The following is a 24,677-nucleotide window of genomic DNA, read 5'->3' as shown; positions in this document are numbered from 1 at the left end:
TTCACGTACTACAGTCTCTAGAGTTTACAGGGAATGGTGCGAAAAAAAACATCCAGTGAGAGGCAGCTCTGTCGGTGAAACCATCTTGTTAATGAGAGAGGTCAGAGGAGAATGGCCAGACACGTTCAAGCTGACAGAAAGGTCACAAATACCCAAATAATCACTCTTTACAACAATGTGCAGAAGGACATCTCTGAACGCACAACGCATCGAACCTTAAAGCAGATAAACTACAGAAGCAGAAAACCATGCCGAATTCAACTCCTTTCAGCTAAGAATAGGAAGATGAAGCTACAGCGGGCATGGAATCACCAGAGCTTGATAATCGAGGATTGCGAAAACGTCACCTGGCCTGATGAATCTCGATTTCTGCTACGATATGAAGGGCTATAATTTGGCGTAAACAGCACGAATACATGGATCCATCCTACCATGGGTCGACGGTACATGCTGGTGGTGGTGGCGTAATGGTATAGGAAATGTTTTCTTGGCACATAGTAGGACCCTTAATACCTATTGAGCATCATTTAAATGCCACAGCGTACCTAAGCATTGCTACTTTATGTGCGTCCCTTTATGGCCACGGTGTACCTGTTTTCCAATGGCTACTTCCAACAGGATAATGCTCTACGTATGTCATAAAGCACGCATCATCTTAAGCTGATTTCACGAACATTACAGTGCCTTAAGTGTACTCTAATGTCCTGCACAGTCCCCAGCTATCAAGTAAAGAACCTTTGGATGAGGTCGAATGGAAGGTACGCAGCATGAATGTGTGACCAACAAATCTGCAAGGAGTGCGTGATGCTATCGAGTCAGAATGGACCTAAAGCTCTAAGGAATGTTTTTAGCACCTTGTTAAATACGTGTCATGAAGAATTTAGGCTGTTCTGGAGGCAAAAAGGGGATCCTATCTGGTACTAGATAGTTGTACCTAATAAAGTGACTACTAAGTGTGTGTATTAAAATTTCAAATAGCTGGAAACTTTAATTTGAATTTAAATATTAATTGAATGTCAATATGTATGAAATTTATTATATTTGCGAACAAGATTGATACACACAGTTTTCTTTCTTAAAATAAATATATTTTAATATACAAATAACAATACAACTTATAATAATGGTTATTACAAATAATGGTTTACATACAAGAGTTTGATAAACTTACAAACAGTACTGAGTTTTTATCTGGTCTGCAACTGAATCTTTTATTGACGTTCACAGAAAGCGAATTAATTCTTTGTTCACACAACTGTCACTTCTTTTGACGACTAGCTTGCTTGAAGCTTAAGTAAGCCTTCTCTGACGACAATATCTAATGTCTTTGTAGAAATGCTAGAATAAATGTTAACTTCCAAAGTTAATTCACTGAAGTCGAACGGATTATAATTTTCGAAATCTATAAACGTTCTTTGTCAAATTCTATAGTATTCAGTAGCTCAGCCGGGTTTTGATACCAGTGGTGGGCAGAGCACAGATAGCCCATTGTGTAGCTTTGTAATTAATTCAAAACAACAACAAAAGTCGTTTACTTTGTTAACCTGAAGATGACGTAAGAAGGCCGAAAGGTTTGTTCTCTGCTTTGTTAGTAAAAGTTTTAATACCCATAGCAGCAGTCCTGAGATACGTTTTTACTTCAAATTGGTTTCTCGCAATACGAATTACATCTCGTAGTGCATGCCATTGGATCTGACTGATGTACTGCCAGACTGATGAAGAGCCAACTTGATTTCCACCAGTGTAAAGTGGCGATTATAGTCATGAAGACGATCAACCAGAAAGGAAAGAGGCGATTGCTTTGCTTGAGTCTTGATGGATAAGAAGGTGAAGGATGAAGTGTAAGTGCGAGATAACTGGCAAAAGCTTTCGCCGAAAGTATCGACGATGCTCTGGGCATCAGCAACTTCCTGGCCATCGGAATCTTGTTCCATATGATATTGAAAATGGTGGTAGAAGAGATGGTGGTTGTGAATGTAATCCAAGATTTCTTCTGGCATTGAAGTCTGACCTGTTGAGCATGTGCACGGGCTTGCTGAAAATCAATGCAGTTCGAAAGCGTGGGATATCTACAACGGTATATCAGGCCCATTTCTGAGCCTTCTGTGCTATGTGGCAAGCAGGATTCCACCACAGTCGAGGATACCGTGTCGAAGTTTTAGTTAAAGATTAAGAAGCTGCTTGGACAATACAGTCAGTTACTGCTGTCATACAGTCATCTATCGATAATTTACAGACGATGGGAAGATCAAATTCAAAGAGAGCAGTGAAAAAGGGCCAATTAGTTTGGTCTATCTTCCACCGAGGCACGCGGGTCGGGTGGCATCGACCACGGCCAGTCTCTCTCAAAATGATAGGAAAATGATCACTGTCCCGTGAATTACCGTTGATTCTCCAAGAAAAGTAAGTGAAAAGTGAAGGGGAGCAAATAGAAAGACCTATAGCAGTAAAAGACTGACTAACTGCATGAAAATAAGCATAAGAACCAGTACTGAAGAAAGACAGGTTATGGTCCAAGAGCATATAATCTATATAGCGACCTCTCTCGTCAATATCAGCACCTCCTCAGAGGGGATTATGTTCATTAAATTCCCTCAGGATTAGAAGGGAAGCTGACAACTGTTCAGTGAGAGAATCGAGGTCTGATTGATCGTAGGTCTCTAGTAGAGAGAGCAAATAGAGATAGTACGACCCAAGGAAACACGAATTGCTACGGTCTCCAAGGGTGTGTCAAGTGGCAAAGACAGGACAGGAACATGCTGATTGACCAGCAGTGTCACCACTCCTTGCACTCGTCCATCATACAACCTGTCATTTCTGTATAAAAAAACTGCCTAAAGGTAACTGTATCATCAGGTTTCAGAAATGTTTCCTGTAAAGAAAGACACATAGGATGATAGGAAGCAATTAGTGCTTTGATGTCATCCAGATCAGAACGTAAACCTTAACAGTTCCACTGTATCAAAGTGGCCATTTTTACTTATGTGTAGACCAATTGGGTGGAGACCCTTTCTGTTTTTGACCACGTCTTTTTTCTTTATTCTCCTTATTAGAACAAGGTCTATCGACATCCATGGATCCTGTCCTGGGTCGATTTGGCAGGTCTCTGTTATTGGAATAAGATTCCAGCGACTAGGAGTGTGAACAAATGATCGTTCTGCATCTCGGGGCTGGAGAAGAAGATAGACCCGAGGAAACGTTAATACTGGGAGCCAAAGGAAGTGGATCATGGGAGCCACCGGAAGAAGTAATGGGAACAGAAATGTGAGTAAACACTGCTTCGTCTACTCTCTTAATCATGAAGGACAAAAGACTCTTGAGGTGATTTAAAAATTACTCTGTTGGAGTCATGGAGAGATCTGTTTGCCTTCTCACTGTAGCGGTGGAACAGAGTGCAGCAGCGTGTGTCTAAGATGGAGTGTGAGACATTAATTTCAGAGCCTCTGGATAACAGATATTATTTGTAGTCTCCATACGTTGTCCTCTTTCTGATCCAACCACCAACTTAGGGCAAGAACGAAAGTAAGAGGGGTATGAACCACTACAGTTGACACAGTATGATTCAAGTTCGCATTTGTAGGCGTCGTGTTTATTGCCACCACAACGAGTACACATTAAAGTTCCACGACAATAGATCTTTGAACGTCCGAATCTCTTGCACTGAAAAAATCGGAGAGGGCTTGGAATATTTAGCCTAAACTTACAATATAAATATCCTGTTTTGATAGTGGCAGACACACGTGGCGATGTGAACGTCTTGAAAGTAGTTTGAAATCTAATTTTTGAGTTTGTCCCAACACTTTTACGGCTAGCACAGATAGCCCTCGAGTAGCTTTGTGAGAAATTTTAAAAACAAACAAACAAACCTCCTGTATTCTATATTGAAACATGTCTGTTAATAAATATATACTCTTCAAAAAAAGAAACGCAAAAGGAAAAATTTGAGACAAATTGTTAACAAGTTTATTCCGGGTAGTTCTGTATGACATGTGTGAAACTTTGCACATTCACTGCTGAGCATCCAAAGTCTGCAAAGGCGAAGTCCACGCTCACTAGTTGAAGTTTAACGTCACTCAACGTCAATAACGAGTATTTCCCCCCGTGAGCATCAATAACTGCTTGGCATCTCCTACCCATGGAAGCGATGAGATGACGAATCAAATCCTGTGGAATGGCTGTCCACTCAGCCTGCAAAGCTGCTGCAAGCTGAGGTAGAGCCTGCGGTTGAGGTTGTCGCCGTCGCAGATGTCGGTCCAACTCGTCCCAAAGATGTTCGATGGGGTTTAAATCTGGTGATCTGGAGGGCCAGGGAAGAAAGTTGATGTTGTGGTGTCTCAAAAAGACAGTGGTGAGTCGGGCTGTGTGAGGACGGGCGTTGTCATGTTGAAAAACGTCGTTGACGTTCACCATGATGGGTTGCATATGGGGCCTAAGAATCTCGTCGACGTATCGTTGAGCCGTAAGATTCCCTCGGATGTGCAAAAGGTCTGTTCTGACATTGTAGGCGAAGGCAGCCCACATCATGACGCTGCCACCACCATATCTATCAACATCCTGCACACAGTTTGCTGCAAAACGTTCACCTCGGCGACGATAAAAAACGGGTTCTTTCATCCTGCCTACGAAGCATAAAACGTGATTCATCGCTGAACCAAACATGCCTCCATCGTCGATTAGGCCATACCCGATGTGCCCGAGTCCACTCAAGCCGTGCTTGACGATGTTGCTGGGTGAGGATGACGCCTCTGACTGTACGTCGAGGTCGTATTCCTGCATTTCGTAGAGACGTAGACGGTTGCGTACGGTCTGATCGGAAATCCTACGCAGTCCTGCCATAGTTGAGGCAGTAGACGTCGCAGTGGTGGTCCTATCCCGAAGGTGACGTAACCGGATGTAGCGATCTTGTGCAGGCGTGGTCACACGAGGTCTGCCAGATCGTGGACGGTCACGAGTTGATCCATGTTGTTGGTGACGATTCCATAGCCTTGTGATGGTGATTGGGTGGACACACACAGCTCTGGCAACATCTGATCGAGATTCGCCTGCTTCCAAGCGACCAATGGCGTTGTGCTTCAGTCAGTCTTGGCGTAACTGTATTGCGTGTCGGTGGCTTAACACTGAGCTATGGAAACCGAGAACCCGTCACTTTTATAGGGATTTTGCACATGTTGCACTTGCAGAACATGCAGATCTCTCAAACAAATTTATTGGACACGAATGCGTTTTGGCGAAAAATCTGTTGTTTTCCTCAGTTTTCAAAGTGCACAACTTTTATTGTCATTTTAGTCTGACAATTAGTGCCTTAACACGTGTAACATCACATACTTTGAGCTTGTAACGTTATTACATATATTTCTCTTTAAAATAAAAAATATCCCTTTTGCGCTTTTTTTTTGAAGAGTATATAAGTACACAGTGACTTTCCGAACACCCTGTATAATGAATATGTCTTTAGGCTGTTTCCACGTGGAGATTACTGATAAGGTTCAGCCAATAGCTCGCTAGATAAGCTTCCATGTGGTTGATAGTACCTTCAAGTTAAAAGTCTAAGTTATGTTAACGTAGAAAGGTGCAAGTTTTTTAGTGCATTCTTTTAGAGCTGCATTCTTTCAAGTTGTTGATCAAATATTTTCAGGGACTAGTATGTTGAAAGAGGTTGGATAGAATTTTCTTATTCTAAAGTTCTCGAAGGAATTGATAAAAGGTATTTAAGAGCAAAACTTTTTATGACAGTTTTTAAGTGTATTAGTTATGAAAAATAATTCCTTTCCAGTTTTTGTTGTGTTATGTGACAAGATATATATAAATATATACATATCTGATTGGTTTGAATGAAATCCATTATTCTCGTTGGTATAAAAATACAAAAGTACCTAAAACAAATGTGTTAGATTCAGTGCAAATGTTTTAAAAGTCATATGTTATTGAACCTTTCACTGATAATGTGGATTTCAGTTCGAAATATATGGATATACATATTCTGCTAATTTTGTATAAGCAAATTTTTGCAGCTACTGACCATTTTGTGAATTTATAGTGCAGCCTGGAGAGTTGTATTCATTGTTAAAATGATAAATGAAGCCTGTTATAAGACCTATTACTCCAGAAAAGATAACTGGTTTTACTTGAGCCAACATTTTGAAATTACGGCTTTATCAGAAGAAATAACACACTTTCTAACTGATTTAGGCTTAAAGAAAAAATGCTATTTACTGTAGCTAAATTTTAGCTACTATAGCTAAAATTTACTAAGGTATTTAGGTTTTTAAAAACACTTTTTTTTAATAAGATTTTGATGGAATTTTGTAATACGTTGTGCAATAAGTTAGGAGATCATTTTAAGTGCATATTCTGTTGTGATCGGGAGTTAATTCTTATTAACACAAAATATACTATATTATACTAGCCTTTTGTATACTAATTATTTTGTAAGTGATGGCTTCAATTTATATATTAGAAAAAGTCAAGTCGTTTTTGGTAAAAATCTGGAACTACTTTCTTTTTGCATATTATGAATCTAAAAGTACTTGTTACTATGCTGAGTTTGGAGTATTCAGCTCTTAATCTATAAAAAAGTAAAGCAGCTTATGTTAAGGTTTTTATGCGGATGAGTTCCATTATCTGATAAAATTACTATGAGAAGTATTATATCAGTAATGTTTCATCTACAATTAGGTACCGAACTACTTTAGTTATTTAACTTTATGTTATGCTAGAATATTCCAGAAGTAAAGACGATTACACAAATTTTTTTAGTCACAAAATGCCATTTTCGTGACAGGATCATTGTATAAGCCCAAATGAAATACCAAGAAGGTATATTACAACTACTCCTTAAAATAGTTGTGACATGAGTTAATATACTGAAAACCAACAAGTCATTTAAATAATTAAATCTTGCAGTTTCGTCAGTATAGCAAACTTAATTAAATAGTTTTGCATATTTTTTGTCAGAATATGAACATTATGTAAGTGCCAAGTATAACACCGCAATCTTCGAAATAACTTAAAATGTAATTTTATAAAACGTAGCTATTGCTATTGTTGATTATTCATAAATATCATTGAGTGCACAAATATTGCCAGTGAAAATGTAGAACTTCTGTTTTAGTACATACCTCAGCAGATTATAAAAATTATTACTTCTAGTGGACTAGAAAAGACCTATAGTAGTTGTAGGTAGTAATTAGAAATAATACTTTAAAACTAACATAATATTCGCTTTGTTGTGCTGTATTTTTGTATTTACGTGTAGTTGGAAAACGCTTGCTTGGTTTCTGCTGTTTTCAGATAACGACAGGTCAAATGTCAATAAATGTTTATCTGTGAATTACAGTTTGTGCATATGTAGCTTAAAGTCTCAATAAACATTCTATTGATATCGCTACTCTTGTTCTCTTGTTGTTGGTTTAGGTAGAGTTCTTGAAGACCTCTTTCTTCCTCCTGCACTTGACTGATATCTGTTCAATATTTATTTAATTACAATAAGAGGGTCAGAGTTTAGACAGTCTAACATTTTAATCTTACCCTTCGCAGGGCCAAGTCCATATCGATAACTATATATATATATACTGATATTCATGTGTTAAATACAAGTGCATTGTATTTGATTGTGGTGAATTCCACACCACACGAAAGTTCCAGTCATATTTTTCGCAATTTTTAATAATTTTAAGTTTCGGCAAGGGTATATACTTATATAAACCATATTTTAATATTTTCATTGTAAATTAAAATTATAAATAATATTTTTGTCCAGTTTTCATTGTTCATAATTTATTTTTACTTCTAATATAAATATAAAAGGGAGAGAAGTGTTTAGTCCTACTTTTCATCACTTGCCCGGCATGGCCAAGCGTGTTAAGGCGTGCGACTCGTAATCCGAGGGTCGCGGGTTCGCATACCCGTCGCGCCAAACATGCTCGTCTTTTCAGCCGTAGGGACGTTATGATGTAACGGTCAATCCCACTATTCGTTAGTAAAAGAGTAGCCCATGAGTTGGCGGTGGGTGATGATGACTAGCTGCCTTCCCTCTTATCTTACATTGCTAAATTAGGGACGGCTAGCGCAAATAGCCCTCGAGTAGCTTTGCGCGAAATTCAAAAACAAACAAACTTTTCATCATGTGTGCAGAAACGGCCGAGTTCACGTAGTAAATCATTCCTTTACCAGTTTTTCGCGAAATAATTTATCAGTTAGTGTTTTCATATTTGTGTATAAATGCTCATGAAGTTGATTTAGACACTCTGTATGCTGTTGTAAGCAGTGTTTTCTGTAGTGTTTGTAATTTACTTTTAATTTGTTTTAGTGCTGTAGTTATCCATGTTGGTGCTTCCTGTTTTATTACTGGTAGCTGTTTTTACCTGTTAGACTCCTTGAATAGTTCGTTTACTACCAAACTTTGGTTTTTATAATATTTATGTGTTCAATCCAAGTTAATTTTGTGTCATATGGTGGACCTAAGAATTTAGCTGATGTTTTAACCTGGAGAAGTTCTTCATTTATACATAGTTCTGGCAATTTTCTTTTGTATTCAGTTAATTTTGCAAAAATGACTAATTGTTTCTTAAATGCATTGATCTTGATACGATATTTATGGCAGTATTCTGGCATTCTATATAATTGTGGTTGGATATTTGTAGCTGTGATAGATGGGGTGGGAGCACCTTTTTAAAGCGCTACATTATCTATTAACTGCGACGAATACCCATGACTTGGATCGTTTATGGGCATACTTTTTATGTATATGATGAATAGAATGGGGCTAACCACCTCTCCCTGTGGGGCATCTGTCTCTGGAATAGAAGGTTCAAAGAAGGTTTCTTTTGCATCTATTTTGTATTTTCTGCTTCCCAGTGAATTATACCTCACGGAAGTTCCAGTTCCGAGATATAGAACCTCAGACCATTATGTTATTCTGTGTAGAATGATTTCTTGATAACGAGAAAACATGCGACAATGCATTTTTCTTTGTTATAGATTCTCTGAGTCTGACTAGATGGCCAGTTGTCTGTTTGAACTTTCTGAATCTATTTTGTTCTTCGGGTAATTTTAGAAGTTATTTCGAGAAATGTGAATAGTCTGTTATTGATTATTCTTTTTAATATTTTTTTCCTATTTTGATGGTAACGGTGACTGGACAATAAATATTTGGTTTGCTTAATTGCTTACAAAAAACTGGGATGTATCCTGATTTAAATTATAAGTTTAAAACTTATAATACCCTTGTAAAGGAGTATTACTTGTATGCTATCTTCTTCTGGAGCTTTGTTCTTTGTTGTGGTTGAACTTTTGTTACTGTTATTTTTTTTTATGATATTTGCTGTTGTGTAGTCGTTGTTTCATTTGTAGTTTTTTTGTTTTAATGTTACTTATAATTATTGGAAAAAAATGGTTTGTTCAATTCTTTGCCTTTCTTACAAACTGGTTTGCTTAGTTTTAAAAATGAGTAGAGTATTCATATCTGAATGGTATCAGATGAGTCCAGATTTGTTTCGGATCTGTTTTGTGATTTAGTTGTGGGCACACCATTTGCACTGTGTGTAATTGCCATGTGCCATTCATTGTTAAGTATTTTTGTGTAGGTATTGTTTCTTTGATTATTTTGGTGAGGCATTTGATAATGGTTGATAGTATGAAACAATATCCGTTTGATTCGTGACTGTAAAGATAATATTTTTTGTAGTAGTTGATCTTGTATGTTTTTTGTAGTAGTTGATCTAGTATGTTTTTGTAGTAGTTGATCTAGTATGTTTTTGTAGTAGTTGATCTAGTATGTTTTTGTAGTAGTTGATCCAGTATGTTTTTGTAGTAGTTGATCTTGTATGTTTTTTGAAGTAATAAATCTAGTATGTTTTTTGTAGTAGTTGATCTAGTATGTTTTTTGTAGTAGTTGATCTAGTATGTTTTTGTAGTAGTTGATCTAGTATGTTTTTGTAGTAGTTGATCTAGTATGTTTTTGTAGTAGTTGATCCAGTATGTTTTTGTAGTAGTTGATCCAGTATGTTTTTGTAGTAGTTGATCCAGTATGTTTTTGTAGTAGTTGGTCTAGTATGTGTTTTGTAGTAGCTGATCCAGTATGTTTTTTGTAGTAGTTGATCTGGTATGTTTTTTTTTTGTAGTAGAGTATCTAGTATGTTTTTTGTAGTTGTTTATCTAGTAGTAATTTATATTTGTCCCAGTTTGCATTTTTTATAATTATATTTTTCGGTTTCGTAGGGATTATTTTTATGGAGGATGAATTTAAAGACATTCCAGATTAGCAAGTGTTCGCTATAAACACCTTGTTCTATTCTAAATTTTACAAATTTTTGGGTTATATCGAGGGAACATAAACATACTGTTTCCTTACTCGTATGATGTATACGTCAGTGTTTTATTGTTTAGTAATACCACATTTTTTTCTTCTATGAATTCTAATAGCTTCCTTCCGTTCATATTTGTTGTTTCATAGATCTAAAACTTCTTAATTGCTAGTCATAGAAATTCGCTATTATTATGTGTTCTGTATAGACTTCTTTTGTGCTGAATGATAAACGTAAAGATTGAAGAATTATCTATCGCATTTTTTTTTGTAAGCCAATTCATGTGGAAAAATCACAACCTTCACATAGTTTGATTTTTACAATAATTATGTCGGCTACAGTAAATTGGTTTATTATTTCAATTAGTCATCACTTTTTTATTAGTTTCGTTTGATGTTAACTACCATTTTCTCACTGCGAGCTTAAATTAACGAAGCAACTAAGGACAAATACAAGGATGACGCATAATTTATTCTCCTGACTCTCACTAATGAAAAACTCACATTCTGGGTTCTGTCACGAAGAATGATATAGCTACATGTTGTCGGACGATAGGTCCTTAGCCAAAATAAATGTATTTTGCTTTAATATTTACATACGTACAAAAAAATTCAAGTTTTCTTATCATTTTTCTTCAGTACAATAACTTAGTTTTCGAACAAAAAATATATAACATTTTTTTCGTAATTTCGATGGGTCAGATGCTTTTCATATCAATTAATCAGTATTTCTAGTACTTCTTTTTTTGTTAATTTTTTCAGAACACGAAGCGCTAAAGAGATTAATTTGTGGTATAACGTACCTGTTAAATCAACAATGCCGAGAAAGGAAAACCCGTCTTCAATCGAGCATTCACAATATTTCAGTACGAAGCCGCAAAAAACAAAACACAAATTCGCTTCTGTAAGTTTGCACACAGATAAAACACCATCTTCTGGAACTGGGAGGAACGAAAAGCATGGAGAAAGTACAGGGGAAAAAAATACAACTGTGGCAAAAAAACTGAAAATCAGTTCATTTTGTAAACAGCAGTTCTATATTCTTGCCACTTTGTGCTATGGGAATTTCTGCATAGCTGCATGCGTTTCTTTACAAGCTCCATTTTTTCCGAGACAGGTGAGTGACAACTAAATATAAACTAAACTTAAAATTAAGTTTTATATGCAAATAGCAGACGTTCCTATACTGCCAATGATTTTTGTCTTAACCAATTTCATAAAAAATGTGTACTTAAAAGCACTTATGGTTTTAAGTAAAACAACTTCACCTAATAGAAGAATGATCTTCATGTGTACTTACTGTCAAACAAAATTTAATAAGACGTTCAGTTAATCTTTTAAACATACTTTAATTACACGCCGAAAAAAAATCACTAATTTAGTTCCAGATTTAAATATCTTATGGGTAATGTTTCTTTAATTTGTAATAAATAATAATTTTATGCAGTTTAAGATGATTTGAAACCATCCAGTGGTTACAAGATGATTGTCACTACAAACAAGTACATGTTTCAGAATGTTTGATGCTTTCACACATCTCGGTCAGTTATGTTCCTATCACTCGACTCATAATTCGAGGGTCGCGGGTTCGAATCCCCGTCACACCAAACATGCTCGCCCTTTCACCCGTGGGGGCGTTATAATGTGACGATCAATCCCACTATTCGTTGGTAAAAGAGTAGCTCAAGAGTTGGCGGTGGGTCGTGATGACTAGCTGCCTTTCCCCTGGTCTTACACTGCTAAAACATTATATAACTTCATCGGTGAAAAACTCGACGCAGAGCTAGCTAGTTACCCGTTATCAACTCAAAATTAATTCGCTCATCGTGAACCCTCGATAAGATATCCAATTTCAGACCAGATAGAAAACTCAATATTGTATGTAAGCTTGTAAAACGTTTTTATATAAATCATTATTTGCAATAACCACTATTATAAATTGTATTATTTTTTGTATATTAAAATATATTTGTAATTATAAACTGTGTGTAATAATCTTGTTGACAGATATTATAAATTTGATGCATATCGACATTTAATTAACTTCTAACTCTAAATAACAATTTAACTCAGTTTTAGTCTATTTCAATTATAAAACGTAATATAATAAATTGGAGGTTTGCCTGAGATAAATGATAATACGTAGTGACAATCAGAAATAATACTTTTATTGCTTAAGTTCGTCAGAAAACCGAGTTTTTTTCGAATTGTAAAGTATGGAACAATGATTCTTTATTTATAAGTTTGAACTAAGTGCGATCATAAGAATGCCAAGGAATTTTAAAACATAGTTTTGTTTAGAATAACAACTCGATTTCCTTTTTATCGTTCGAATGATTATGATTTTTTCACTGCTTGAACATTTTTCAGTTCTTCGAGTTTCAAATTAGAGGGTGTCCACCGGGTGTTATAGTTATAGAAAATGGAGAGTTCTATATTTTCCAACTTAATAGTAAGCAAATCATAAGCTTGATTAACATTACTCTTAAAATAAAAACAAAAAAAACGTATATATTTTTAATTTCCGGTACGAAGGTTCCTGGGAATATAAATAATTGGCGTAGCAGAGTTTTGATGATGATACAGATAAATCCAGTCACGAGGCTGGTGCAGTTTTCTGATTACTACTTATAGTGATGTTACTATAGTTGAAGGTAACATGGTCAGGGGAGACTTGACTATGAACTATGCTGCTTGTTTTAATTTAACACAATGTACGTGTTCGTTTCTAACAGTTTTCCTCTCGTTATTCCGTTTGATAAGGTTAATAATGAGGTTGAAGTCCAGCAATGATATGAATTTGGGGAGTGCAATGCAGTTGAAAATAAACCGTGTTTTCATGAGAAATAATACTTGTGTCGGGATTTCAATCTAAGTTCTTCATCAAATGAGTGCTTTTAACAACCATGGTATAATAGGTAAGCAAACAATGATTTATAAACACAAGGAAGAATTTTATTGATAGTGGAACATAATACTTGTTTCGACTGAACATTTGTCTGTCTTTTTCACGGATATATTTTTCACTATTGCGTTTTGAGGGCTTCGATTAACAACTGAATTGAAGAAACTTCGATGTTAATGACAGAGTTGTATTGTGTTAAAAAAACTGATGTAAATATTTATTTTGTTCGTTTGTTTTGTTTTCCAATTTTTTAATAGTCCTATAAGTTTTGTGATAATCATTTCCCTATCGTCGTAGAAGTACATGAATAATCGATTCATTTTTTGGAAAAAAGTATTTAAATAATAAAGAAAAACAAAGAACGTAATTACACGAATCATTTGTTAGACGTTTCAGAATCTTTACAATTCCATTTTCAGTAAGCAGAGGAACAAAAATAGATAACGGTAATTACAGTAGAAATGTTATATAATCTGTAATAAACAACTGTAAACAAATTGAATGAAAAATGAGAAACAGAAGGAAATGAACATCATGTAGCCCATAAGAAATAAGCTATAAGAGAATAGATATAAACGAAATGAAGAATTTGACCGAAAAATGTTTTATGTACAACGTCTCAACAGACACTAAAAGCATTATCTAAAAGTTACAGCGATAGAACAAATAATTTGAAAGCTAACATTAAAATTAGGAGACTGATTAACTGTTATAGTTTAGATGTCCTTGGGCTTTTCTCACACTTCTTTGTCAGTAACATAATCTAACAAACAACAGTTATTGATCATTCTTTAGTTTATAAGAAGTAAATCAGTGGAATATACGATCACAATGAGCGTATTGAGAAACATTCCTTAAACTTCTTTAATTTGTACTCTAATAACTTTCAGTTATCGGTTATGATTTGTATTCAATTAACGTCAACTGATATAATAGCAACTGTTTAATAGTAAAATGAACTATTTCACTGCGTTGGGCACATAATATGTCTCCGCTTCTAGTAATGCTATGAACACATATTCCTCCCTTTAAAGCACTGCTATAAACACATATGCCATTCTCAAGAGCACTGCCATGAACACATATTTGTTATATCCTAAGACAATATCATGAAGACAGATGTCACTCTCTGAAACACTACCGTGATGACATATGTCACCCTCTAGAACACTACCATGAATGTTTGTACCACCATGAGAACAATATACTCTCCTTCAAACCTTCAAAGTTTCCAAAACTTAACAATGTCAAGTTTCAGATATGTAACGACATACTAAAACATATGTCTTCTTTGTCTTTTAGTGCTGTTACTTTATTAACATGGCAGTGAATGTGTTACTCAACGGTAGTTTCACTGTTTGTAGTGTTTTGGAAGAAGAGTTAGTCATTGCAAGGTTTTTAGTGACTTGGTAATTGAATATTAATTACTACTTATTTATTTATTTTCCCAAGCTGCACAATGCTTAAATTAACTTACTTCACTCCATTCACCCTTTTATTAAGATACCTATCCTTCCAAAGGTTTTTACAATACCATAGATCTCACCGTTTACTATCTCCTTCTAAGTTTTATTCTTTTTTTCCTTTTGTAATTGCCTCCAGTGGCACAGCGGTGTGTCTGTGGACTCACGCTGCTAAAAACTAGATTTCGATACTCGTGGTGGGGAGAGAATGGATAGCCCTTCATGTAGTTTCGTGTTTACTTCTACACAAACAAACCTTTTGTAATTATTTAGTATCCATTTCAGTGCTGCTTCAGTTATTTTCTCTGTGTTCTTTCTGGTTGTACGACCAAACCATCTCTGTCTGTGTAGTTTAGTACAAGTATTCACTTAACTTTTTTTGGTTAATTTCAATAGAGCGACAATGGCGATTCTGCAGACGTTGCTAAGGCATGAAATATAGAACAATAATTTTGTCAGCTTCCTCATATTCTTTAGTATTTTCCATCAAAATTCTGAGCCACATTAGGAAACTGAATATACGCTGTAGTGATTACCTTATTTTACGTTTTATCTCAAATTTTTTGTGACCTCCATACTTGCCTAATTTGGATATTACTAATTCAATAGTTAACGTAACTTAAACCGTTATATGCTCACTTGAGAACTCTGATATAAACCGATGTATTAAGATACACATAAACTTGATTTGTTTCCATAAAAATGAACCAGAAATCCGTAAGATTAATAAAAATGGATTTCTTAAAAATAATTATTGCAATTCGAAAACATTTTATATTTTATCACGTAATTATCTGCACAAATTAGTCATTGTAGTTAGAACACGTATTATAATTGTGTTTAGTTTTTATATTTTATGACAAAACAAATATTTTGTTTTGATTTAGACTAGGTTCAGTGATATGAAAAAAATTATTTTTGTAGGCAGAAGAGAAAGGTGCGACGCCCACTCAATACGGACTGGTTTTTGGGGTGTTTGAGCTAGCTATAATTGTAGCATCTCCAATATGCAGCAAGTTGGTGTGTATTGTTTTTATTCCGTTTTCAGATTGCAAATATCTTTGCTCTATTTATAAAGTGGCAGGTTGTGCAAAGTTCTTTCGAAAGGAGGAAAGCCCAAGTAATAGTAAAAATGTCGCAAAATAAAACAAACTAAATTGCTGATTAGATGACAGTAAAGTTAATTCATATAAGAGAATAATAATAAATTAATTAATGTTAAAGATATATAATATTACACTATTAATCCTTAACGCAATTTTCTTTGTAAATTACGTAAAATAAAATTGATTATTATTACAGCTAACGATTTTAAACTAGACCACGTCATTAAAATGTTGGACATGCAACAGATGAGCTACTTCTTACTTACTTTAATAGTGCTTCACGGTGAAACAGACAATTCTCAACCAATCCAAGCACAATAACCTCTCTAAAGAACCCTGAAACGCACCCAGCTAAATATGATTGTTTTGGTCTAATTACCATTACGAGAGACGTAACTGTATTGTTTCTTATCATTATAATGTTTATCATAATAAACACGTTCCTCTTAATTGTCTGAAATTCAGCTCAAGTCTCCAATTAAAGACAAGACTTATTTGCAATTCTAAATGAGTGGCAGCTTTATTTCATGTCAATAACAATCGACCTATTTTTAGGTATAATTAACTTGTTCAGTTTTAGTTGATCTTATTTGAGTAGCAAACATTCATATCGTCATACACGCCCAAGAATACTGAAGAAATCAATTATACGATTTTTTGAAACGTAAACTCATATCACATATTAATTATATTCTCCGGTGGGACAGAGGTCAGATTACAGATTTGCGACGCAAAATTTGGAGTGGACACAGAAATATGACTTTGGTATAAGACAAATTTATTCATTTTGCTATTTCAATACTTATTTACAAATATTTCTAATCCAATTCTCCAAAATTAAACTGAAGCTAAATGTAACATAAGATCTGTAAATCAATCAAGTGGTAGTTGTACTTTCATAAACACTTGATCAACATCTGACAAAAGGAGCATCGTATTTAGACCTATAGCATGGTAATATATATGTACAATATCCAAACGCAAACCAACTTCATACTTGAAACTAAACCATGGTAACTTGTACGTAAATTAAAGATATCATATTTGTGTTTACATCCATACGTGAGCAGCTGATGATTATGTAATAAGATCTATATCAAGACATCTGTCGAATTAGTTCTAATTCATGAAGCTAAAATACTCCCCATAACACCTTGTGGACTATTATTACTAATGATTTATATTTTATTTTTTTGTCTTTATTTCTCTTTTATTCTCTTTCCTTTTTCTTTTCTTTCCTTCATTCTTTTTTTCTTCTTTTTTGACGTATTTCTTAGTATATATAAATATATATTATTTAAAATTATTCCACTAAACTCGTCGCAGTGATTCACTGCCGATTCTCAAAGTTAGAACACGCTATACATACAGGGTGGCCCGTAAGTCCCTATCCATCTATATGTTATTATATTATATTCAATTACGCATGCATTATAAATTTGTTTCTTTTTTTTCAGAGAAATATGGCCGATGTAAGCCCATTTACACTTGAAGAGCGTATTGTGACAAGTACGTGGGTACATGAGCGCAATGAGAATGAGGGACAGCACACAGATACATTGGATACATAAGATGTATGGATGGGTAGGGACTTATGGTCCACCCTGTAGTTTAGATTTAAAGTAAGCCTAATGAATATTTATATGCAAAAACGGCTCGTTTGGGTTGAGAAAATATTTTACATAGAAGAGCGAACATATTTTCTCAACCCAAACGAGCCGTTTTTGCATATAAATTTCTCAACAAGTGGGTTTCTCGACATCACTGAAGCCTAATGAATATTATGCATCGTTGGCGATTGTCATTGAATTACAATATATAATATTTTATTAGGGCAGTTAGACTGCTATAAAGTATTTGCAGTCAATTTATTTCTTTGGAGGTAAGTTTAGAGCAACAAATATACTGGTAGAACCAGTAAGATAGAATTAAGGACAATGGCGAATGTAATGGTAGTGACTGGCTTCACTTTAGAGGGTTAGGTTGTGTGCTGCTTGGAAATATCTAAGGATATTTATTAAAATTAATGTAGTAACGGTTTCTATCATTGATTAATTTTTATTATTCGCTAAAAATAATGGAAATCCTTGGGCAACGTGACAAAAAGGAGAGCATGTTTTGTACCATACAAATTATTGGTCCAACTCATTAATAAAACAAGACACAAACATTATTTTTATATATACGGCACGATCTTTTAAAATGGACAGCATACTCGCTGATTCAGCAAATCGTTCATTAATATGGTAATAGATGCAATAGATTCACTAATTATCTCTCTGTCTAACTAACTCATTAACTCTGGTGCTTTTATATTATTATAATCTTTTTCTTAAAACTTTCTTGATTATTTATATTTGACATAATTTGATTGATAGTGGTTTCTTTTGACCCTCTTCTCTTCTTCTTGTTTGTTTTATGGTGTAACTTCAAATGCTATATTATAATATAATAAAAAATGTGGTACGTAGTTGTACAGCAATTCTGTCTTGCCTTGATAGGGCCATGCTCTTTGACATAATACTAGCAAACAATATAGAATGTCAACATCAGAACAATACTTACAACGATAGTGGTTAGGGAGCTTAAGAAATAGGTAATAAACTGAGAGAATATACAAGGAGTTTTTAAATTGTAGAATTAGAGTATACTACTTAATAATGAAAAACAGTTGATTTATGATGTCTATAGTTGCTATTACTCTATTTTAAGAATAATAGAAAGAAAATGGAAGACTGAGTTAATGGTAACTAATAAAATTGAGTAACTTTATAGAAGAACGATGATGGAAATCACAATAAAATTCTGTATTTTCAGAGCATATGAAGCAACTGCTTGCGATGGAGGTTTTTTTTTCAACATTTTTCAGTCTCTGGAAATTGGTTTTGTATTCATGTTCTTTATTTGAGCATATTTCAGATAATTGTGGGAATAAACCAGTTTATCATCGTCATTTATGGATGCTACATCTTGGACTGTACTTTTCTCTATATCAGGTTGTGTTTTTTTTCTATCCCATCATGTCCTTTCCTTAAAGTGTTTACACTCATTATCAATGCTTGGTCTCATAGGTACAACTAATTCCTGCTTCCCAATGTCTGGTTAACCTTTTGTTGTATCTTTGATTTCGTTTAAATTAAAGATTTGAATTTGGAGTATTGTTTCTTTGGTGCCTTAACAACTTTTGATTTCTCACAGTCTTAGCTGTGACAGCCAGTTTTCCCACACATATAACAATTTCCTTTTCAGGTGTCTTAAGAGAGGAGTTCCTATTCCTTATACAAGCTTTCATTTGCAATTCTTGACAATATTTCCTTTCAAATTATACTCGAAACACCTGTTGTTTTGGGGTTTATTCCATACATTTTGTGTAATTAATTGTCTAATTAAGCTTTTTAGTCCTTCTAGGCCCCTCGGTGTGGATTCCTGTACGTGGTAAGGGGACCTCCCAGGGAAGGTTCTGTTCTATCTGGTTACCTTCTCTGGGATCTAAACATCCACCCACGTGTTTGCCGTGCGTGGCGACCCGTGAAGGGGAGGAGAGGATCCTGGTGGTTGAGGGGTCCAACCCTAACACACCACTTTAGCCTTTAATTCCTGTAGATGAGCAGCCTTGGGGTGGTCCCTCTAGGGTCAATTGGCTGGTCCACTTGGACTAGGGTCAACCAAGTACCAGTGTTAGATATTCTCAACAGGTGTTGTTGGACACCTGATATCTGATGCTGGTGTTTGGGTATAGTGCTCACAAAGCCCTAGTGTTGCTGGAGTTTCTTTGTTTGGCACTGAAGAGTGTCCTCTTGTTGGGCTCCATGGTGGGTTGGATTAGTGAAATGTAGCTTATTTGCTATGTATACTCGTTTTTCTAATAAAATAAATAAAAATAAAAGAATTGAAAAAAAATATCATTGAGAAATTGACCACACATGGATGACTCTTGTACAGTTAACATTACAGCCAGACTCTACACCTTGATTTCTGAATTTCCATTCCTTATCTGAGAAATCCTTGGGGTAGATGTCTCCGTTTTTCATTCAGAAGGGATTAAAGGGACTTGCTGGCTCCCCAAAGTCAGTAAAGAAGTTGCATTTGGGAGACATTTTGGTGGAAATATCTTCACCACAGCATACCAAACTCCTTTTGAAATCAAAAGCCATTAGGGATGTACCAATTAAGGTTACTCCCCACGTGACTTTGAAATCTTCCAGAGGAGTTATAATTGAGAGGGATTTAAAGAACATTCTCGAGTTAGAAATCCTCGCTGGTTTTTCCAGCCACAGTGTAACTACAGTATTCGGAATCTTCACCAGTAAAGACGGAATTATGGACTCTACCAATGTTTTGATACCAAAGTTTACATCATCTTGTTTTCCTGCCACAGTCAAAGCAGGCTATCTGAACTGCAAGGTATGGCCTTACATTTCTAACCCTCTCAACACCTGTTGTTTTGTGGTTTATTCCATACATTCTGTGTAATTAATTGTCTAATTAAGCTTTTTAGTCCTTCTAGGACCCTCGGTGTGGATTCCTGTACGTGATGATGTGACCTCCCAGGGAAGGTTCTGTTCTATCTGGTTACCTTCTCTGGGATATAAACATCCACCCACGTGTTTGCCGTGCGTGGCGACCCGTGAAGGGGAGGAGAGGATCCTGGTGGTTCAGGGGTCCAACACTAACACACCACTTTGGCCTCGATTTCCTATAGACGTGCGGCCTTTGGGTGGCCCCTTGGGTCAATCGGCTGGTCCACTTGGGCTAGAGTCAACCAAATACCAGTGTTGGAAGTTCTCAACGGGTGTTGTGGACATTGTGCCTGATGCTGGTGTTTGGGTATAGTGCTCACTAAACCCTGGCGTTGCTGCACTGTCCTTGCGTGACTTTGTAGTGCGTCCTCTTGTAGGGCTCCATGGTGGGTGGGGTCAGTGGGTACCGAAATTTTTTCTGTTTCCTATGGGTCCTCTAAAAAATTTAAATAAAATTGTAAATAAACAGTCAATAGGTAAGCGACCACGTCTTGAATACTCAGAACAGCAATCTTCAACATCAGTAACACACGTACCTCATTTTCTTATATTACATTCTATTTCGGAAAAACCTTTAGGGCAAATGTCCCCTTTTTTTATTCAAAAGGGACTAGATGGACTTGCTGGCTCTCCAAAATCAGTAAAGAAACTTCGATCTGGTGACATATTGGTTGAAATATCCACATCCCAACACAGTGAACTCCTCTTGAATTCAAAGGCAATTGGGGATATACCTATTGAGGTTACACCCCATGCTACCTTGAATTCTTCACGAGGAGTTGTTGTTGAAAGGGATTTGAAGAACGTTTCCGAGTCAGAGATTCTCGCTGGTCTCTCCACTCAAGGAGTTTCTGCAGTGAGGCGCATCTGCACTCGCAAAGATGGAGTTACACTGCCAACAAATACCCTCGTTTTAACACTTACTTCACCACGTGCACATGCCACCATCAAGGCAGGTTATCTCATTTGCAGGGTTCGGCCATACATACCAAACCCTCTTCGATGTTTCCAATGTCAGAGATTCGGCCACTCAAAGACACCTTGTCGTGGTTCCCTGACATGTGCTCGTTGTGGAGGCAAGGACCACGATGCCTATGACTGTGACATGAACCCACATTGCGTAAACTGCAATGGTTCTCACCGCTCTTACTTTCATTCTTGCCCAAAATGGTTGGAGGAAAAAGAGGTGCAGCGTTTGAAAACGACACATAACATTAGTTATCCTGAGGCTCGGAAATTGCTGTCCACAACTCCATCTCGGACATATGCTACTGCACTTCATTCCACAACTACAGTGGGAGTGCAGACAGATCTCTCTGTGCCTCGAAGAGAATCGTTTTCAAAACAATTGAAAAGCCTTTTGATCTCCGTGGTTAAAAAGGTTGATGAATCGACTTCCATACCCATCTCTGTTCCTCCCATACCTTCCAACAAACCTCAAAATTCACGTTTTTCAGTTACAAATACAGGCATTTCTTCTGATACATCTTGCTCTCCCACCACAAGAGACAAAACAATTATTCGTTCGCGTCCTCAGTCACTGGATTCCCCTTCCAATAACAAAAACCTGCCCACCCGACCCAGAGCAGGATCCATGGAGGTTGATAGACCTCCTCCGACTAAAGACAGTAAAGAAAAAAAGACGTGGTCGTAAACCGAAGGGTTCTCCAGCCACTTCAACTACCCGTTCTTAAAAATGGCCACCTTGATACAATGGAACTGTCGAGGTTTACGTTCTAATCTGGATGATATCAAAACGCTGATTGCTTCCTACCATCCTGTTTGTCTTTCTTTACAAGAAACATTTCTCAAAACTGCTGATACTGTCTCCATTCGGCAATTTTCTCTGTACAGAAATGACAGGTTGTGTGATGGTCGAGTACATGGAGGGGTGGCACTGTTGGTTGATCAACACTGCCCACCCTGTCTTTGACACTCAACACACCCTTGGAGGCTGTAGCCATCCGTGTTTCCTTGGGTCATACCATCACTGTTTGTTCTCTGCACCTGTCCCCTGGAGAGACATACGATCAATCAAATCTTGATGCTCTCGTTGAACAATTGCCATCTCCATTTCTAATCCTAGGGGATTTTAATGGACATCATCCCCTCTGGGGAAGTGCTATTATTGGTGGGAGGGGCCGATCTGTAGAGCGGATGCTCTCTGATCACAATCTTTCTCTTTTCGATACTGGTTCCTCCACTTACTTTCATGCACCTAGTCTGTTCTTTACCGCTATTGATCTCTCAGTTTGCTCCCCTTCATTATTCTCCCATTTTTCATGGAGGGTTGACAGTAATCCACTAGGCAGTGATCATTTTCCGATCCTTTTGAGAGAGACTGGCCGTGGTCGATGCCACCCTACCCGCGTGCCCCGGTGGAAGCTGGATCAGGCAGACTGGTCCACTTTCATTGCTCTCGCAAAACTTGATCCTGCCATCGTAAATCAGCCATCAATAGACGACTATGTAGCAGCGGTAACTGACTGTATTACACATGCAGCTGCTCAATGTATTCCTAAAACCTCGACACGTTTTCCACGATATCCTCGTCCGTGGTGGAATCCTGCTTGCCACTTAACACGGAAGGCTCAAAAGCGGGCCTGGAATACTTTTCGTAGATATCCCACACTTTCAAACCGGGTTGCTTTCCAACTGGCCCGTGCACATGCTAGGTGGGTAAGACGTCAAAGCCAGAAGGAATCTTGGATTAAGTTCACAACCAGCATTCTTCTACCACCAGTTTCAAGATCATATGGGACAGGATTCGAAAGGTTAATGGGCACTACCATTCTGTCCCCCTCTCGATCTTACTCTCTGATGGTCAGGAGGTGACTGATGTTCGGAACATCGCTAACACTCTAGGTGAAAGCTTTTGCCGGGTATCTAGCACTTCTGCTTGTTCCTCCACCTTCCTGGCCATCAAGACTCGGGCAGAGCGATCACCTCTTTCCTTTCGAACTGACTATTTCTTTGACTATAATTGTCCCTTTACCCTGGTGGAACTGAAAATGGCCCTTCATCGGTCTGCCAGTATGTCTGTTGGACCTGATGATATTCATTATGACATGCTGCACCATCTATCTTCTGCTTCTCTTGATGTCCTTCTGATTGTTTCCAACCGGATCTGGCAGGAGAATGTTTTTCCTGGTGCCTGGCGCCAGGCTATTATTTTACCTTTCTCTAAGCCAGGGAAAGATCCCAAGATTCCTTCAAACTACCGTCCAATTGCTTTGACGAGCGGTCTCTGTAAGACATTAGAAAGGATGGTTAATGCTCGTCTTGTTTGGTTCCTTGAATCAAACAACCTCCTCTCGCCCACCCAGTGTGGGTTCCGTCGACAGCATTCCACCACTGACCACCTAATTCGTCTTGAAACATTTATCAGAGAAGCCTTTCTCAACCGCCAACATCTTGTATCAATATTCTTTGACATAGAGAAGGCTTACGACACAACATGGAGGTATGGCGTTTTGCGAGACCTCCATACATATGGGTTACGTGGCCATCTACCCATGTTTATTAAAAAAAAATTAATGGACAGGAGATACCAAATTCGTGTGGGTTCGACACTTTCCCGTTCTTTTGTACAGGAACTTGGAGTCCCTCAAGGCTGTGTATTGAGTGTTATACTCTTCAGTATAAAGATAAATGCCATCACTGAACAACTCCCTCTCACTGTTGCGAATGGACTGTATGTCGACGACTTTCACATCTCATGTCAGTCGTCAAACATGAGATATATTGAGCGGCAACTACAAACCGCTCTCAATTGTGTACGGAAGTGGACTCTGGCGAACGGCTTTAATTTCTCTCTCTCCAAAACTGTATGCATGCATTTTTGCCGTCGACGGGGTATTCACCCTGATCCTGAATTTCATATCGGTGAAGTTTTGCTGTCAGTGGTCCCGGAGACCAAGTTCTTGGGGCTTATCTTTGATCGTAAACTGACCTTTATACCACACTTAAAGCAGCTTCGGGTCAAAAGCACAAGAGCACTGAACATCCTCCGTGTTCTCTCTTCTATCAGTTGGGGACAGATCGCTGTTCAATGTTAAAGGTATATCGTGCTCTTATTAGATCGAAACTCGATTATGGATCAATGGTCTATGGCTCTGCCAGACCCTCGGCCTTAAAGATGCTGGACCCCGTTCATCACCAAGGACTTCGACTCTGCACTGGGGCTTTCCGTACCTCTCCAGTTCAAAGTATATACATTGAATCTCATGAACCTTCTCTACACCTTCGCCGTTTGCAACTATCTTTACAATATACTTCGAAACTTCATTCCTTACCAAAGCATCTCACCTGGAAATGTGTTTTCCTTCCTCGGTGGGCAGTACTTTTTTCAGAACAGACGATCTGTCATTGCTCCGTTTG

General features: G+C 37.0%; 1 protein-coding gene across 1 annotated transcript in view; it reads left to right on the top strand.

Moving 5' to 3' along the window:
* The first annotated feature begins 5,535 nt into the window (after positions 1-5,535).
* LOC143245913 (MFS-type transporter SLC18B1-like) overlaps positions 5,536-24,677 on the top strand; it is a 58,832-nt gene continuing 39,690 nt past the window's right edge. Inside the window, exons 1-3 of the mRNA XM_076492167.1 lie at positions 5,536-5,704; positions 11,066-11,420; positions 15,596-15,691. Of these exons, the coding sequence (XP_076348282.1) occupies positions 11,121-11,420; positions 15,596-15,691 (396 nt within the window). The 5' untranslated portion in view covers positions 5,536-5,704; positions 11,066-11,120. The remainder of the gene's footprint in view (positions 5,705-11,065; positions 11,421-15,595; positions 15,692-24,677) is intronic.

This window comes from Tachypleus tridentatus, chromosome 3 (assembly GCF_004210375.1).
Source record: "Tachypleus tridentatus isolate NWPU-2018 chromosome 3, ASM421037v1, whole genome shotgun sequence".
Lineage (NCBI taxonomy): Eukaryota > Metazoa > Arthropoda > Merostomata > Xiphosura > Limulidae > Tachypleus > Tachypleus tridentatus.
The sequence above is the reverse complement of the archived record's forward strand: the minus strand, read 5'-3'. Positions and strand labels throughout refer to the sequence as shown.